The sequence below is a fragment of the Polyodon spathula genome, chromosome 38 (assembly GCF_017654505.1).
Source record: "Polyodon spathula isolate WHYD16114869_AA chromosome 38, ASM1765450v1, whole genome shotgun sequence".
NCBI classification, from domain to species: domain Eukaryota; kingdom Metazoa; phylum Chordata; class Actinopteri; order Acipenseriformes; family Polyodontidae; genus Polyodon; species Polyodon spathula.
The window spans coordinates 1,179,325-1,196,423 of NC_054571.1; the positions used below are offsets into that span (position 1 = coordinate 1,179,325).

A 17,099-nucleotide genomic window follows, 5' to 3' on the forward strand; every position below is an offset into this window, starting at 1 on the left:
TTTTCTTTGGGCGATCTCTTTCCTTGAGCTGCCCCCTCCCCGCTTCCAGCCTTGTGCGTGGGGCTTTTCTTTCTTTCTCCTTTTTCAATGTGGATGTTAGCAGCAGAAAACAAACCACTTCAGGAAGATATCTATAGTATCCAGTGGTCGTAAGTTTCAGACAAGACAAGCGAGGGAAAGGTAGCGCATGACGTTACTGCTCTGTCACCCTTTCACCCGGCCTGGGTTCAAATCTAGCTGAAGTCACACGCGGGAAATGGATCTGGTTTCCTCAGACTATCCTTCAGGGGACAACGGTGTGGTTCAGAATCACAAAGGGGTATTATATCATTTTTTTAAAAATCAAACTTCCATGGATGGGAGAAAAACACAGTACGACATAAGCAAAACAGTCTTGTTTTAAAACATTCAAATCCCTTGACGGACTGTCCAGCTATGGCCACAAGTTTTGCAACGCCTATAATTAGAGAAATAATAATAAAAAAAATTAAAAGAAAGATTAAAAAATTATATGAAAATAATGTGTATCTTTTATCTAAAATCATGTAATCAAAGAAACTACAAAATCTACCAGAAGCCATAATAGTAGTACAGTATTTCATGTTAGATGCCACATTTTCATTCACTACAAAGCGATCTGTAATTCAATATGTTAACGTGACATTATTCAGCAGGTTTCACTTGGCTTTATCAAGCAAAATGTGTTCATTCTATGGATTGATGCAAAACGTTCGTCCACAGCTGTGCAGTGCTGTAGAGAACAGCCTCTGAAACTCGTTACCACTTGTTAGCCTTCTCTTCAAATGATTCAATAATTAGAGGGGGGGGGATTAGGAGCTGGCTTGGCAGTCAAGGCACAGAAACCTTTATTATTTTAATTTTTCACATCCTGTTTTTAAATAGCTTGACACAAAGATATTGTCTCGCCGTGGAGTACAGGAAGTGACACGAAAGGCCCGGGGGACAGAGGTTCCTGTCATCGCGAGTGACTTTGGGAAGAGAACGTTAAAGGTCACACCCAGATTCCGAGATAAGAGAACCGCATTGTGAGAAAAGCAGGGAAAAGTCAGTCGAACTTTGAAGATGGGTTTATTATTCGTAGCATGAGGACAAAAATACTGAGATCAGGCATGGAAGGGGGGGGGTTCCATAAAAATAAATCCAGCTCCTACATTAGTTCCATATTTGTATGGCATACATGTATTTTAGAATATGTTTTTGACACTTATCCTAAAGCGTAGCGTGATCTGCGGTCCTCTTGTAGATAACTCATGTTATAAAGCTAAAGTGAGGCTTTGCAAAGCCCTTCAGTCTGCATTTTCTAGCGGCACCAATAAAAAAACAAACAAAAAAAAAAAAGCACAGCTTGAAACAATGAAACAGGGTTCAGCATAGCGCAAGGTTTACAGATAGGGAAGGTTTATCCAAGCTGATTCTCAGTGCTGGGTGGTTTGAGATTCAAAAGGGAGCGCTGACGTGACAAAGCATGTCATAACAACCCCTGACAGCAAGGGAAGCAGCATGTAAAACTGACACGGCTTTTTATCTCTTTAGGGACAGAAAAGATTACCTTATCATCAGCCCCTGGCTTCTGATACTACGAACGTTGCTCAAATCCCACTGTTCAGCTTTTTAATGAAAGTGTTTAATATACATAGCAGGTTTGATGCAAATAATGTGCACCACATATTAGACCTTAGTGACTGAAACAAACCAGTAGCAGCAGCTATAACACAAGGGCACTTAATTAGGAAATGTGTCATTCGACTGGTAAGGCACATAGAGGATGATGCCAGAGTAACTACACTCACTTATTTCTATCTATGAATGTGCTTGAGGTGTCACTTAATAGTTAATGATCTGTCTAACTCTTCAGGCATCGTGGCACTTATACATGCCCTTCATTCATCGATACTGTACATTCTATTAATTAATTCTATTAATAATTCTATGCAGTATAAAATGACACATTTGAGGTCACCCGCGTGATGTGTGTTCTTTGTAAAGTGTTGAGCTATTGGTTCATCTGCTTTTTTCTTTCTTACATTTGACAGGGGCTGCTGTATTCTTGTTATCGTATGTGTCTGAATCGCAGAGCGGTGACAGTCTTGAGCACCAGGAAAGGTGGTCAGACTTCAGACAGCAGGGCTCCGTTACCAAGGAAACGAACGCAGGCTGACGTAAACGGACATAGCAGGAGACCCGTAGGAGGTGAAGCTGTGGGCACTGGCGTGTCACCTGTCGCCTTCACAGCCCTGGGTTTCCAGTCTGTACTCCTTGTACTGCGGGTAACAAGCGAACCGAGTTTTCTGTTCTCAGGTGTGCCCCCAGTTGACAGCCGTGCAGTCCACAAGAACAGGCAGTTTGGCGTCAAAGAGACAGGACAAGAACTGACAGGGTGACACGCCATCAGAATTCAAAAGGGAAAACTACAGGGAACAAAGTCAAGCAGACAAACATTTTGGCTTCTGCTTTCTCCCGCATACTGTTCATCTCTGACCAAAAGTTTTGCATCACGATATAGAACGAACTAATTTTGCTTCATAAAGTCAAATGAAACCCATTGAATAATGTTACGTTAACATAATGAATTATGTACCGCTTTGCAGCTTTTGTGATATGGTTTTGTGATTTCTTTGACTACATGATGTTAAATAAAAGATCCAACATTATGTTCACATAGAGGTTTTTTTTTCTCAATCCTAAAATTCTAGTTGATGCAAAACCTTTGGCCACAGCTGATACACTAAAGGAGCCACTGGCTGAAATATAAGCCTGCTTGACTTGGTTTATGATAGATTTACCTTTTTAAACACATCCAAGTAGACAAGCATTTTGGCTAGCGCCTTCTCCACGCGTCCTGTAGACCGAACTGCAGCCGGAACGTCTGTCTGCTTGACGTCTTTTTAAAGAAAGTTAAGAGCAGTAACCAGACTCACAGGGTTGCCTTTGGAACCATCTTCCCCAGGGGGGCCCTTTCCTCCTGGGGGCCCAGCAGCACCAGAGGGGCCAGTATCCCCCTTCTCTCCGACATCTCCTTTAGGGCCCTATGGGCATGAGAACAACAGCATGTGAGAACTCGGGACCAAACCCAATACAATAACACTGTGAACTCCAGCCTTGAAACCAGAGGCCTGCCGAGTCCAATTAAGAAGCAGTTACTGAATGCTAGGTTTTACTTTTTAAAAGCTACAAGCTGTTTCTTGCTATTTTGTTCTCGTCTTTTGAGGAACAAAATGGGGCAGCTTATCAGTTAATAGGTTGCTGTGTTCTAGCAGTATACAGCTGCAGATATATGCCTTCTACTTAGGGCTTATGTTTTTTGGGTTTTATTTATTGTACTTTTAACTATTTGAGTGTTTTGTAAATTTTTTTTTTTTTTTTTTTTTTTTGTTTTTGATATACTGTATGAAAGTAGTGTTTCCAGTTACTACCCAAAATGCTTGAGCGGTTTCATTTCTGTCCAAATATGTGTAGCAGTATCTGGACAGTACTTGCACACTTAAGTTGTCCCTTCTTTCCTGTGCTGTCTTCCACAACGAAGTCCCCCTGATCACGGGCACATTCCTCTGGGGTTTTTGTGTGGAGGCATTTTTGTACATTTTGCCGCAGTTCTGTTTTAGATCCTCCATATCTGATCTGTAATACAGCTTTAAACCCTGCTAACAAGCCTCCATTCCTGATTGTAATCTCGTTTTAAATCTCGCAAGCAGAGTCTCCAATAGAAATGCAGGAGTGTGTTGTCGCTCAGTAGTTGGGGCGGGTTTAAAGTATTCAGAACGAATCAATGATAGATACAAAAATTCCACTCAAAGCCAATGCCACTGCCTGTAGCCATGCTTGTGAGATGAGGAGATATATATATATATATATATTGTAAAGTGCTATGTGATGGTGCTATATAAAATATATATATATATATAAAATCAGCACTGCTTTAGTACTTTGAAATTCTCGTTATTGAAACTTTTTTGACCACAGCCAGAATTGGTCATGATGCATGTAGCGCTGCTGAAGCTTTTCCTGTACGACCCTTTTCTATCCTGGATGATGATGAATGTTAAGGACTCATTTGGTAAGGTGTGGTACAGTACAGCACAGCACGCTGTTCACCAAGCTTTTCAATTCATTCAGATAAAAACACGTAAATATACACTTACAGTTGGGCCTGCCTTCCCAGGTGGACCAGGGTTCCCAGCCTCACCATCTTCACCCTGGAAACGAGATCACCATAGCAACGTAAACTTCAACGCTTTTTTCACTTCTATCAGTAACCAGTGCCCCTTTTTGTGGCAAGGGAATGAAAAATATCTGATGAACCTAAATGCCAAAAAAGGCAAAACCTAGACTCCACATATTATTAACTTTAAATGCATCAGTATAACATGACTGCCTCTACACAGCACGCTGCTATTTGCATTTGGATATACCCTTCTCTGCTAATGCAGCAAACACATTCGTGCGCCCTGAAAATGTGAGGGTTTGCTCACAGAGACAGAGCAGGTGGAATGAAATGAAAGCGGTTCTTTCGACTGAGAAAAAAAAAACAAAAAACAACTCGGACCTTTTCTCCAACGAAACCAGGTTGACCAACACCTCCAGGCATTCCATATGGGCCCTGGAAAAAAAAAGACAGAGAAATCAGCTGGTTTAAATTTACACTTCCTCCATGATAAAGAGGGGCATTCTAGATATTACCAACTCATTTGGAACTGTGCCAGTGCTTGGTATTTCGTTTTTATTTTTTATTTTGTGCGAATATCACCCACGGCATTGCAGAAATGTGCACGTTGCACTTCTTCGTCTCGTCGAAGAAGAAGATGCCTACATGTATAAACCTCTTCTCTGCTCCAGCTCTGCTCTTTTTGCTGCGCTCTGGAAACTGCGACGTCCTGTCTGTGTGATCTCAGAACCTGACTGGCTGCCGGGCAAACTTTATTGTACAGCTATGACCAAATTTTAGGATTGGGATGTAATAAAATAAAAAAAATTAAAAAAAACTATATGAACAGAATTTTTAGATTTTTATTTCTAACATCATGTAAATCAAAGACACTTCACCATTCTACTGGAAGCCATAATATTAGTACAGTATTCTATGTTAGATTTCAAAATGCCACATTTTTCAATTGTCTGTTTTTCGTTAAGTATATGGAAAACTACAAAGTGGTGTCTAACGTTAACAGAACGTCATTAGTTAATTCTATAGGATGATGCGAAACTTTTGGCCAGGGCTGTATGCACTGTAGTCCACTCGGCTCAAACTGTTTTGTAGTTTACCACACTTGAGAGCGAATCCCCATTGCATGCAAACTAGTAAAGACCAGTCTGTTGTTTAGATACAGCCCAGATGTGCATGTTTACTGCGAGGGAGAGCTAACCATGCCGTCTGACTTGACAGATGGATAGAAGGCTTTTGAACATCTTGTAACCTGTTTGAGAGCTCACTACCAAATCCCTCAGTGCAGAAAAGTAACCCTAAATCCAGAACAAAGAGCAGGTTTCGGACATTAGGTGCATTACTGCTAACTACACCGGGCAAGGCAATGAATATGCAAAGTGCCGCTGGGATACAGTGTGGTGTGCACCGCTGCTAAATACTTCTGTTCAATGACATGAAGTTAAATGTGTTTGTGTGGATGTTTGCAGGGATTTACAGCGTGCGCATTTGTGGCAACAAACTAATTATACAGCTCCTGCACCTGCGCTAGCTTTAAAGATTTGGCTTGATTGACCAGGCGAGGTTATTAGTGAAACGGTCCCAGCAAGGACGGAGACTGGTGTATACTGGTCAGTGCTGGTTGAACTGGTTCAGGAGACGGAGCCAAGAACAGGTCCACTGAAGAGCATCTGGTTGTCTAATCATCGATGAATCTATTTGCCTGTGGTTTTATATACCTGCTGGGTGCCTAAGAGGCAATGGATATCTGTTACAATCCCCAACGCTGAGCTGTTCACCAGGGCTTGCTTTCACCAGCTATATGTTAGTTCAGACTTAGCTTCGTTCAAGTCTAACTTTGCCTTTACTCATTACTTTAGCTGAGGCTTTACCTTTTAACTGATGTATTTAAGCCGGCCCAGTTTTCAGCAGGGAGATCACACAAAAACATTCTATCTCGGGACTTTTTTTTCCTGAAGAAAAGTGTCTTAGTTTTAACTCCTCATGCTGTTGTTTCCAGGGCTTCGACTGTTCGCAGGGATCTCTACAGTGCCAAAGTGTGCTGCTTTGTGCCAAAGACTAATTCCTCTGCCGTCTTGCAGAACGTGACCTATTTCCCCAATAAGGTATGAATTATTTTCCATATAAATGATTTTTATATATATGTTGGTAGGGAGTAGTTTGTTCATATTAGCATCATTGGCTGTTAGAGAATCACATTACTCTGATATATCACCTTGCTATGGAGCAGAGAAATTAAACTTCCATTCCCCAGATGCACAATCTATCACTTTAATGAGCAGCTAAATGGGGTTATGTATATAGTTATCTCACTGCAGAGAACCTGGGAGCCCATTCGTGTCAGAAGACCTGAGTGCACATACAGTATACCGGGGGGGTGGGGGGGGCTTTTTAAGCCAGGATTTAACAAGGTATAAATCTGTCAAGGTTAACAAAACTCTAGTAGGGATAACTGACGGACTCCAACGCGCACCTGGTTCGTTTCATTCATTCGTGCTGCTGATGTTTAATAAGAAGAGACTCAAAAGAATCACACGCTGTGATAAGGTGTTAAGACTGTTTTCCTCCGTGAGGGTAGATTATACCTGCAGGGTAACAGTTTTTCTTTCTGTGTTCTTACAATAGCGTGCAGGTCCAGATCTGGTGAGCAGCAAGAGTACATACAGCTACACACACACACACACACACACACACACACACACACACACACACACACACGCGCGCGTGCGCGCGCAAACGCACACTCTCAAACTCCATGTAGCTTCCAGCGAAACTGGAAAGAGACCAGCCGGCATGCTATTAAGAGAGTAAAGTAGTGAGGATATTGACAAGGAATATATTAGAGCCAGAAGGTTTGCAGGCATTTTCTTTTGGTGAATTTTTTTTTTTTTTTTCTCTTGACTGAGAAAGGTCATTGCATTGCACAGTAAGCTTTTCTGGTGCTGTAACCCCATGCAAGCCTCTAGACCACTGTATCGAAGGCCCTGACCAGTCAGCACTGATAGTTCTGGATGTTTATGGCTCATAACCTTGTCCTACCTGTGGGGGGCAGGACCACCTTATCTAACACTGCCCCACATTCTCCCCAGCAAGGCAACAACCATTGGAAAAGACTACCATGGTAAATGTGTAGTTTAAACTAGGACTGACTTTTCAATGCCCTTTCACAATACTGTATTTTACCGTGATGTAGCACAGTAAACTATTTAAAAGAGACTTTTGTAGGTGCAATACTACTGTGTCATCTGTCTGAAAGATCAGGCGAATAGCATTTTAAACACCAGCTCCCCTTAAAAAAATAAAAATAAAAAACAACATCTAAACAGATAGAAAAGCCCACTTGAATCTGACATTTTCAATCTACTGGAGCCCTTGTTGTGTTTTGCTGACTGCCTTTCGATTGGGTTCTGGATGAGACACCTACCTCCCCTCCATTAGACCCGATGGGCCCTCTGGGGCCGGCCTGACCGGGAGGACCCTGTGAAGAGAATAAAACAAAAGAGAGTCAGTTTAGTAACGTGCAAGAAAAAAGAACAACAAAAAAACACTGCACTGGAATCCAGTCTTTCTTATAATAAAACATGCTGCAGTAATGAATGCAGTCTACATCTGGTTATTAGCGCTGTGCAACCAGATGGCAAGCTTAGATAAGTGTTCTTAGATAAGCGTGAGAGAGAGAGTGTGCATGTAGTTAATGATTCAGGCTTTAAGGACAGCCAAGAGTATTGCATAAAGGGTTTATTCAATGATGTACTGTATCTCTCTCTCTCTCTATGAACACTTACCTAAGCTTGCCATCTGTTTAGTACTGTGCTGCTATTTTCTTTCTTTGCATCATATCTCGATGTACCTGTTTCTCTGTCTGTTAGTCTGCACACATATAAACAAACGTTAGCTATGCTAAAACGTGAGCAGCTGGCTGTGACTGTACCATGCATAACCATTCATCTAGGTGATCTTCCCATGCCTGCCTACGCTTTACCATGCTTCCTCTCAACCATGCACACTGCACTGGATACTTTTCTGGATACAATATAGAAGAATGTCTGAGTGTTCGTGTGTGAGTGTGAGTGTGAGTGTGTCTTAATTTTCATTTATTTATTTCCGTTGCAATAATTTCTGCACGCTCCATACTGTCACTCCCTGAGACTGCAAGAAACTCATTTGGCACACTGGGCTTCCAATCAATCATGTTTTCTTGAGACATCAAGCCCTGTTAACGCCGTTCATTTTTAACAGCACTCTGCCTGTCTTCTGGAGCCAGGGCCTGACAGCTGTGCATATGTTAATAGATAATGGAGCGCGTTACTGTATCAGCGCTCCCTGTTAGGAGCAGGAGTGCAGTCCTCCCGTGGAAATAGACTTCCATCCCCTTCACTCTGTGCTTCCTAGTTTTTAATACATTGTAGCAGGACACAGTCACCCTTTGCAGAATTTTGATTTATAGTCCCGAAATAATTTGCCACTGTCAAGCAGCCAAAATAAATAGTCTGTCATCTACAGTTGCAATCAGGTGCCTATTCACACATGCTTGGCATCACCTTGACCAGAAACCTATGAGTCAGAATGCAAGATCCTTCTAGCTAAGCCCTTATAAAAGTTTCCCATGGTGTTTTTTGCAATTTTACCAGGCTTTTCCCGTGGTTATACTAGCATTTACCATTGCATATTTTGTTAATATGCTTTACCATACCTTGCTATTCTTTACAATGCTTCATCATGCTTCCACAATGCTTTATTACACTTTGCTCTGCTTTTACTATGGGCAGTTGTACAGCCTGTAAATGTTTACGTGGTAGAAGACAATAAAAAAAAAAAATTGTATTTTACTAAGCGTTTAGTAGAAAACGTCCTTTTTGATGAGGATCTCGCAACATTTCTAGTAATGCATTGTAAACCACGGCAACTGAATACCCTATACAGGAAATCACTACCATTTAAAACACATTTGACAGCAATGATATAAAAAGTGACAGTCACTTCTTTTTTGTTTTTTTATTGAAAATGTATGACCGTTTACTTTTAAGGTTTAATTCTGGCCAAATACTGAAACCGCACGATTACATCTTTACACATACGACGTTGCTCTTCCTCAAAAACATAACGTCAGAGTTACGCACATCACCGGAACTTTAAATAAAAAGATCGAACAGCGGGCTGAGAAATTAATCCTCGCCCATTAAGTAACAACAAACGCTTCTGTAAAGTCGATAAGTGGCTTCGTGGATTTGCATTCGATGTGACAGACGTACAGCAGCGCACTGCACTATCTGTGCAGCCCTGCTTATTAACATGTAACGCACATGGTGGCTCACAAACAGCATAACCCTGCTGAAGGGCCATCTTTCTGGCACGTAAGACTTGTCAGAGTGCTTGTCAGTTTACAGGGTTACATGAATATACAAATACAGTTTCCTGCACTCCCTGACTAAGTCGAAGAAGGTGTGATAGCACTATTACTGTTGTGGTTTGCACTCTGATGTTGAGCACCTTATTTTTCAGTATATGCTGACAGAAATTTTCAAAACTTCTTGATCTGTGCGTTCCTATCTGTGGGTTTATGAACCATGAAAATAGTCACCAGCAGAAAAGAAACATCTCAGCTGTGCGAATGAATGAACCTATGGTATTCCAGTTAATGACATGGCAAGTTAAATGCACACCCCAATTAAGCATCCATCTTATGTGACTGCATGCCTCGGCTTCAGACAGTTGCATAGTGAAGATAGCCGTTTCCTTAGATACAGACAGACAGGGTCCCCCGATTCTGCAGCACAGGTTCGTTAAGTAAAGTGTGATGCTCGTGAAACGCCTCTGGTCTGCTGCTTGTTAAAGGACAGCTTTGTTAGGCTGAGATCTGTAAGTAGAGGACTACGCACCATCAAGCCAACATGCCCGCTCTCCCCCTTCTCTCCAGGTGGACCTGGCAATCCCTGGAACAAAGTGAAACACAAAGATTAATAGAAATGCATACTGAAAAAAAGCTGCAGTGCTCCATGTGAATGTTCACCATGGAAAAACTGCACGTTTAGCAGTTTTCACACGGTTTTACAATTTACCACAGCTTACCATGGTTTGCCATGTTTTTTTTTTTTTTGTTTTTTTTAATATGCTGCACCATACTTTATGAAGTTTATAAACTACAGTTTGGGAGAAACCTCTTTAAAACTGGGTCTTTAAGTCCACAGCGCTCCCTGCTGGTTTATTTAATGCATGTTCTGCTCTCTTTTGCCACCTAGTGGCAGGACTGGCAAAGTACAGCTGATTCAATGGTGGTCAGAAAAAAACACGTGAATAGTTGTTTTTTGCTACAACCGTACACACATTATGCCATCCAATTCTGGCCTATCGGAGCTATATAAATAGACCGCTAACCTGCCTTCCTATTATGTTTGATTCGTTCGTACCCCCCCGCCTCACAGCTGCCCCCCACTTTTGGTACTCTGTTATGGTCTGTTATGGACCCCCTGGGGGGGGGGGGGGGGCGGTCTACTGCCTCGCCCTGCTGGTCAGGTGATGGCAATTGTTCATTTCTGTACGTCACATAATCATCAATAAAAGTTATTCAGATTTGTGTGTTGTGGCGGTTTGTTCTAGTCTGCTGAAACTGGTTTCACTTTGCAATGCTTTACCAGGCTTCCCCTATGGTTTGTCACACTTTGCAATGCTTTACCAGGCTTCCCCTATGGTTTGTTACACTTTGCAATGCTTTACCAGGCTTCCCCTATGCTTTGTTACACTTTGCAATGCTTTACCAGGCTTCCCCTATGCTTTGTTACACTTTGCAATGCTTTACCAGGCTTCCTCTATGCTTTGTTACACTTTGCAATGCTTTACCAGGCTTCCTCTATGCTTTGTTACACTTTGCAATGCTTTACCAGGCTTCCTCTATGCTTTGTTACACTTTGCAATGCTTTACCAGGCTTCCTCTATGCTTTGTTACACTTTGCAATGCTTTACCAGGCTTCCTCTATGCTTTGTTACACTTTGCAATGCTTTACCAGGCTTCCTCTATGCTTTGTTACACTTTGCAATGCTTTACCAGGCTTCCTCTATGCTTTGTTACACTTTGCAATGCTTTACCAGGCTTCCCCTATGCTTTGTTACACTTTGCAATGCTTTACCAGGCTTCCTCTATGCTTTGTTACACTTTGCAATGCTTTACCAGGCTTCCTCTATGCTTTGTTTCACTTTGCAATGCTTTACCAGGCTTCCTCTATGCTTTGTTACACTTTGCAATGCTTTACCAGGCTTCCTCTATGCTTTGTTATACTTTGCAATGCTTTACCAGGCTTCCTCTATGCTTTGTTACACTTTGCAATGCTTTACCAGGCTTCTCCTATGCTTTGTTTCACTTTGCAATGCTTTACCAGGCTTCTCCTATGCTGTGTTTCACTTTGCAATGCTTTACCAGGCTTCTCCTATGCTTTGTTTCACTTTGCAATGCTTTACCAGGCTTCCCCCCATTCTCTACATAAAGGAGATATCCAGGAAACTATGCGTGACTGGTGTGTGTTTGTTTTTTTTGTTTGTTTTAAGTTTCATTCATATAATACTTAATTTTTTAATATACAGCCACAGTTATTTAATCATACAGCTATGGACAAAAGTTTAGCATAACCTACAATTCTAGCACTGAGCCATCATTAAAAAAAAAAAAATACTACATGAACAAATTTTAGAGCTTTTATTGAACATCATTCAATAAAAGAAACTACAAAATGAAACTACAAAATGATATCGCAAAAGTCTACCAGATTTTTTATTTGTGTCAGTTTTTCATTAAGTAGTTGGAAAACTACAAAGCGCTGGTGTGTAATTCAGTATGTTAACGCAACATTATTCAGCAGCTTTCTCTCTACTTTTAAATCTAGTTAGTTCTGTAGGGTGATGCAAGACTTTTGGCCGTGGCTGTACTTCTGTAAATATTTCACAAGCTTTGTGAATAGGATCGTGTATGATACAAGTGTAATCTTGACAAGTGCAAACTAATAGGACAGCCTTCCATTCCACCCGCAGGGACTGTGAATTGGATTCTGGGCTGCAGCGTGTGAGAATTAGTAAAATGTGCAGAGCTTCCGGACAAGGTGAAAATGAATTCCACACAGGACCTAGCGGGAGCTGTTTAATGATCCATCTTCTTCATTAAGCAGGGCGCTTTGTAAAGGATGGGGAAAGTTCTTTTTTTTTTTTTTTTTTTTTTTCAATTCTCTCTCTCTCTCTCTCTCTCTCTCTCTCTCTCTCTCTCTCTCTCTCTCTCTCTCTCTCTCTCTGAGTTATCTTCGGTTTCCTGTAGCTGCTCCCCGTGTCAAATTAATTGACTTCCTTTCCTTCTGCTTGTGAAGGGCAGACACGATCGGAACCTGTTTTTTCTTTCTTTCTTTCTTTGTTTCTTTCTTTTATTTGGTCCAATGAAAGCCATGGAGAATTTGTTTTCAAGAGGCTGATGACTTTCTTTAACTGTGCCCTGCACGCTATGTAACAACGCAAAACTTTTTTTAAAACACTGAATCAATCAGAGAAGACCTTTAATGTTTCAAATACATGTTTGGCAATTCACCATAAATGTTCATTAATGATGAACGGCTTTGAGATGGAATTGCAGTGCCTGTCGTATTGGCCTGTTTTATTGCAATGTCATTTCAGTGCAATGATTGAATGTGTGTTTTATTTCTGAATCCCTGAACGTATTGGTGTGATTTGTGCACGCTTCGATTATAACATCAGTGTATACCAAGGCTGATTGAACGAGCATTTCATTGATCAACTGTTGCCAGATGCCTTGTTTTATTGCAATGTCATTTTTTAGTGCAATGACTGAATGCGTGTTTTATTTTACAATGCCTGAACGTATTGTGCGATTGCATGAATAATACCCTTTCTTACAACGTGTAAATCTGCTGTTGTTTTCAGAGACCGATATTGAGAACTTGTTTACATATTTTAATAAATGCGGTTATTATTTTAGGATACTGTTACAATACTACCCACAGCTGGCATACACTAAGTCATGCTTACCTGCAGCCCAGTGGGCCCCTCAATTCCATTGAAGCCCCGGGCTCCTTCATCCCCCTTGGGCCCGTACATTCCCTGCTGCCCCCTGGGTCCTGGGTCTCCGTCGGTTCCCTGCACACAACAGGAAGGACAGTTTGTTCCATAATGCAGTGGCTTGCAAACCAGGGACCCCTTAGGGGCTCAGCGAATCCCCTTAAAGTGTAGACCTCCTTTGTAAAGCAACGTAGCTATTTACTGTACAGAAATAAAAAAAGCAATTTCACTGTTGTGCTCAGACAGGCCTACACATTTCCATTCGCTGCACAGGGGTGGAAATAAGACTCCCACTGCATAGCAGCTTGATCCATTCCTGTTTTGTTTTTTTTGCTATGAGTTTAATAAGTCACACCTGAGCTTGTGACTGTGGCTCATCAAACTCGTATTAAAACCTGGTCATATTTCCATCCCTGCTGCTGTACAATTTACTTACTGGTTTACTATTGGCTTTTTACCTCAGTTTTCAGTATTTTTTACAAAAGGGTCTTCCCCCCCAAAAAACATTGAAGACAGCGAGCGATGAGTCGCTAACGAATGTTTCGTTGAGTCTTGCGCAATGCGATCCCTGGGCGAGGGGTAACGGGTTTTCCGGTAGCTGGTAGCTGGTGTTTTCTGGTTAGCTGTACGGATCGTTACACTGTGAGCACTCACCCGGGGTCCCATGTGTCCAATAGGCCCTTGGCTGCCAGCGGGTCCAGGTGGGCCCTGGGGGAAAGAAGAGAACAGTTCTTATCTCTACCACAGAAAGAGCTGCCATCTGTCTGAATTCCCATCAGTGGGATTGATGAAGAAGTGCTGCTCCTATTGAAGCAGCACTAGCTTTCAGTTCTCTCAGTTGCATCTCTGGTGCCCCATGCAAGAGTTTCCCAATAGCGAAGTGCAATAAACCACAGTGAAAGCACGGGAAAGCAGAGGTAAACAGGGTTAAGGAATAGCGAGGTACAGTAAAGCACATTAGCAAGCATAGCAAATCAGGGCAAACTAAAGTAAATGCATAGCATAACCATGGGAAAAGCATAAAACAGCGGAAAACTTTTATAAGAGGTCAAACAAATACCGTTCTATTTCTGCTGCATCTCTGCTTTAAGACAGTGCTATTCTATTCACACTGCATTTGAATGGCAACAATACCATGTGTTGCTCCTTTGATTTGAGCTGAACCAGGTGTTCAGTGTACTGTATGTGATCTATAAGGAGGGAGTCATGGAGGTCAGACTGGGCTGTGACTGGCTGTCGGGGCTGCTGTAGAAGAGGCTGACAGTGAGCCCGGAGTGGATAATGTCTTCTCCGAACTCACCGGTGATGTATTCATTACCGTTCATTAATCGGGACTGGAGCACCGTAGGGAAGCAGCTCACTAGATGTCACTTTGCCGACCTGTCACAGACACTTAACTGCCTGCCGTGCTGTGGAGCTCTAATGTAGCTCTCTAACTACCTCCTGCACTTTCTCTCCACGTCCAGGATTAAGCAAAGACAATAGAAATGCAATCTGCAAAGCCTCCCTCGTCTAGCGGACTGCACTGTGCCTGACGCTTATGAACTGAGAAAACAGTACAGTGTCGGGGGGGGTGTGTGCGGCTCACTGTCAACGTGACCAAACCGCAAATTCATAAAAACAGGTGATTCTTGTTGCAACGACACAGACAAAAACCCACAAACACAAACCCATCACTGTCTTCCACTGAGCTTTTTGTTCTTAAAAACTCCATGTAGATGGAAGCACCTTAACCCATTAAGTACCAGTGACATTCTTCTTTGAAAAAAACGCTTAGTTGTAAAAATAGCAGTTGGTACTTTAAACAAATCTATGAATAGGAAGCCTGTGTGTGTTCAATGTTACAATCCTTCAAAACGTGTTTTCTCTCAGGTTTAATTAACATAATTTCTGCGAGCAATGCTAGAAGGGACAGTTAAAAACAACACTTACCAATTCTCCCTTGTCTCCTTTACTTCCTTTCTGTCCAGGGCCTCCAGTTTCGCCCTTAAAAAAGCAAAATGTTAATTAGCTTTTGCTAACAACACAGTACAGCTGTGGCCAAAAGTTTTGCATCACCCAGTATAATGAACTAATCTTGCTTCATAAAGTCAAAACCTGCTTTTTTTTTAAATGATGTCTCAATCCTAAAATTCTAGGCGATTCAAAACTTTCTTGGCTTTAGCTGTCGATTTACAGCATATGGTGCTGAATACGTTTCTGGAGCCCATTCAAGGATAATGACTCCAAACAGTGAAGTCCCAGAGTGGACAGCGAGCTCCCTCCTGCTATGTCAGTAAGTTTCCATTTATTGATTCCAATATTCAACACGCGTATAGCTTAAACATTATCATTAGGCACAGCAACGCAGCAGCTAGTTATGAACAGAAATCAGATGGTGATCGGTTACCTAGTGTCTGGGAGAAAGCTCAGCTACGCTCTGTAATCAGGAGAGGATTCAGTGAGCTTTTCTCTCTGTGTGTGCGTGAAGGTGAACTTTGTTTCTGCCAGTGTTCCAGCCAAGCTCACTCAGTTCCTTCTCTGGTTGATAACAGCATGCCTTGCAGCTGCGGTCATGATATCTGTTCAGCCTTCATTAACCCCAACATAAGCGATCACTTTGTGTAGTACCTTGTCTCCATCTTCCCCAGGAGGCCCCTGAGGTCCAGCCACCCCAAGAAGACCCATCGGTCCTTGAGTACCGTCCTGCCCGACCGGGCCCACTGGACCTTTCTCCCCCTGGAGGAACCAAAAAAACAAAACGAAAAATGAAACTCAGAGTATAGAACATCATGGGCAGCATTTTCAAAGCCTCCAGTCTTTAAAATTAACTTTTTTTGAAAGAGTCAAAACACGCGTTCATTTTGCAAAACTAGAACCAAGGGATAGATCTCGGTGTGTTGTGCGTTTATTTGTTTTCTAAAGTGAACATGATTTTGTTTCTCAAAAAATAGGAAGTTAGTTGAAGACTGGAAGGAACGCTTTGAGAATGTTGACCCACGTTGTTTTAATGCTGATTTAGTCTATACGCTTATATAGGGCCAATATTATTTCCTGTTCTATGTTGAAATTCAATCGCATTTTTCAAAGGGTGAGTCCATAGAAATGTGTTTGACTAAGGGGTGATCTATCGAAAGTGCAGAAATGGGTTTGTGTTTTTGCGTGCAGGCATGCAATTAAAAAACACCAGAACAAAGAAATTAAGCAGGTCATAAAGCATGACTTGATTGGACAATTACCCCCCCCCCCCAAAATGAAACAGATTTCAGAAGAGAAATGCATTACAGAAAAGAGCAATGCCACAAAGAAAGGCATCTTACCGGAGATCCTTTCTCTCCCATTGGACCAGGGGGGCCAGTGCTGCCGGGACGACCAGGCAAGCCGATTCCTCCCGCAGGTCCTGGGGGTCCTCTCTCCCCTGCCGAACCCTGCCAACGCAAATCAGGAGAATAGGGGGTTAGCGGCTACCGCTGGATCTATTCACTCCTCCCCGTCCTATTGATAACAAGCGCAGCCCCCCTTAGAAAAGTCTACTACAGTAAATCTGCACTGCAGCTTTGAATGTTTCCCCATGAATGATTTTCTAAGCATTAATCCTAGTTTATCATGTTTTGCCGTGATGGTCATTTCTCTTGCACGTTACATTCCTACAGCATTCCTCTGCGGGTGTAATAAGAGGTGCGGGAGCAATTCTCAAAACTGCACAGCTTCCATCCTACAGACTCTGATTCACAGCTCTTATGCTCTAGCCTAAACTGGCATGAGCTTGGATGGGGGTAAGAATCAGGAACTGTAGTGTCTAAAGTGCCATTGGTTATTCTTCATATTAAGGTTGCTTAGACAAAGACACACAGAAAGGTATCGTCGTATATTGTCATAGCTACAGAATGTC

At 42.1% G+C, this 17,099-nt stretch overlaps 1 protein-coding gene across 2 annotated transcripts in view; it reads right to left on the reverse strand.

The window, feature by feature from the left end:
- The window catches only part of col5a3a (collagen, type V, alpha 3a), a 112,144-nt gene that overhangs the window by 16,464 nt on the left and 78,581 nt on the right, over nt 1-17,099 (reverse strand). For both annotated transcript variants that reach the window (XM_041235632.1, XM_041235633.1), the window contains 10 exons: nt 16,528-16,635; nt 15,839-15,946; nt 15,161-15,214; nt 13,883-13,936; nt 13,199-13,306; nt 10,060-10,113; nt 7,605-7,658; nt 4,565-4,618; nt 4,161-4,214; nt 2,940-3,047 (listed from right to left, as the gene is read on the reverse strand). In XM_041235632.1, the coding sequence (XP_041091566.1) occupies nt 2,940-3,047; nt 4,161-4,214; nt 4,565-4,618; nt 7,605-7,658; nt 10,060-10,113; nt 13,199-13,306; nt 13,883-13,936; nt 15,161-15,214; nt 15,839-15,946; nt 16,528-16,635 (756 nt within the window). The remainder of the gene's footprint in view (nt 1-2,939; nt 3,048-4,160; nt 4,215-4,564; nt 4,619-7,604; nt 7,659-10,059; nt 10,114-13,198; nt 13,307-13,882; nt 13,937-15,160; nt 15,215-15,838; nt 15,947-16,527; nt 16,636-17,099) is intronic.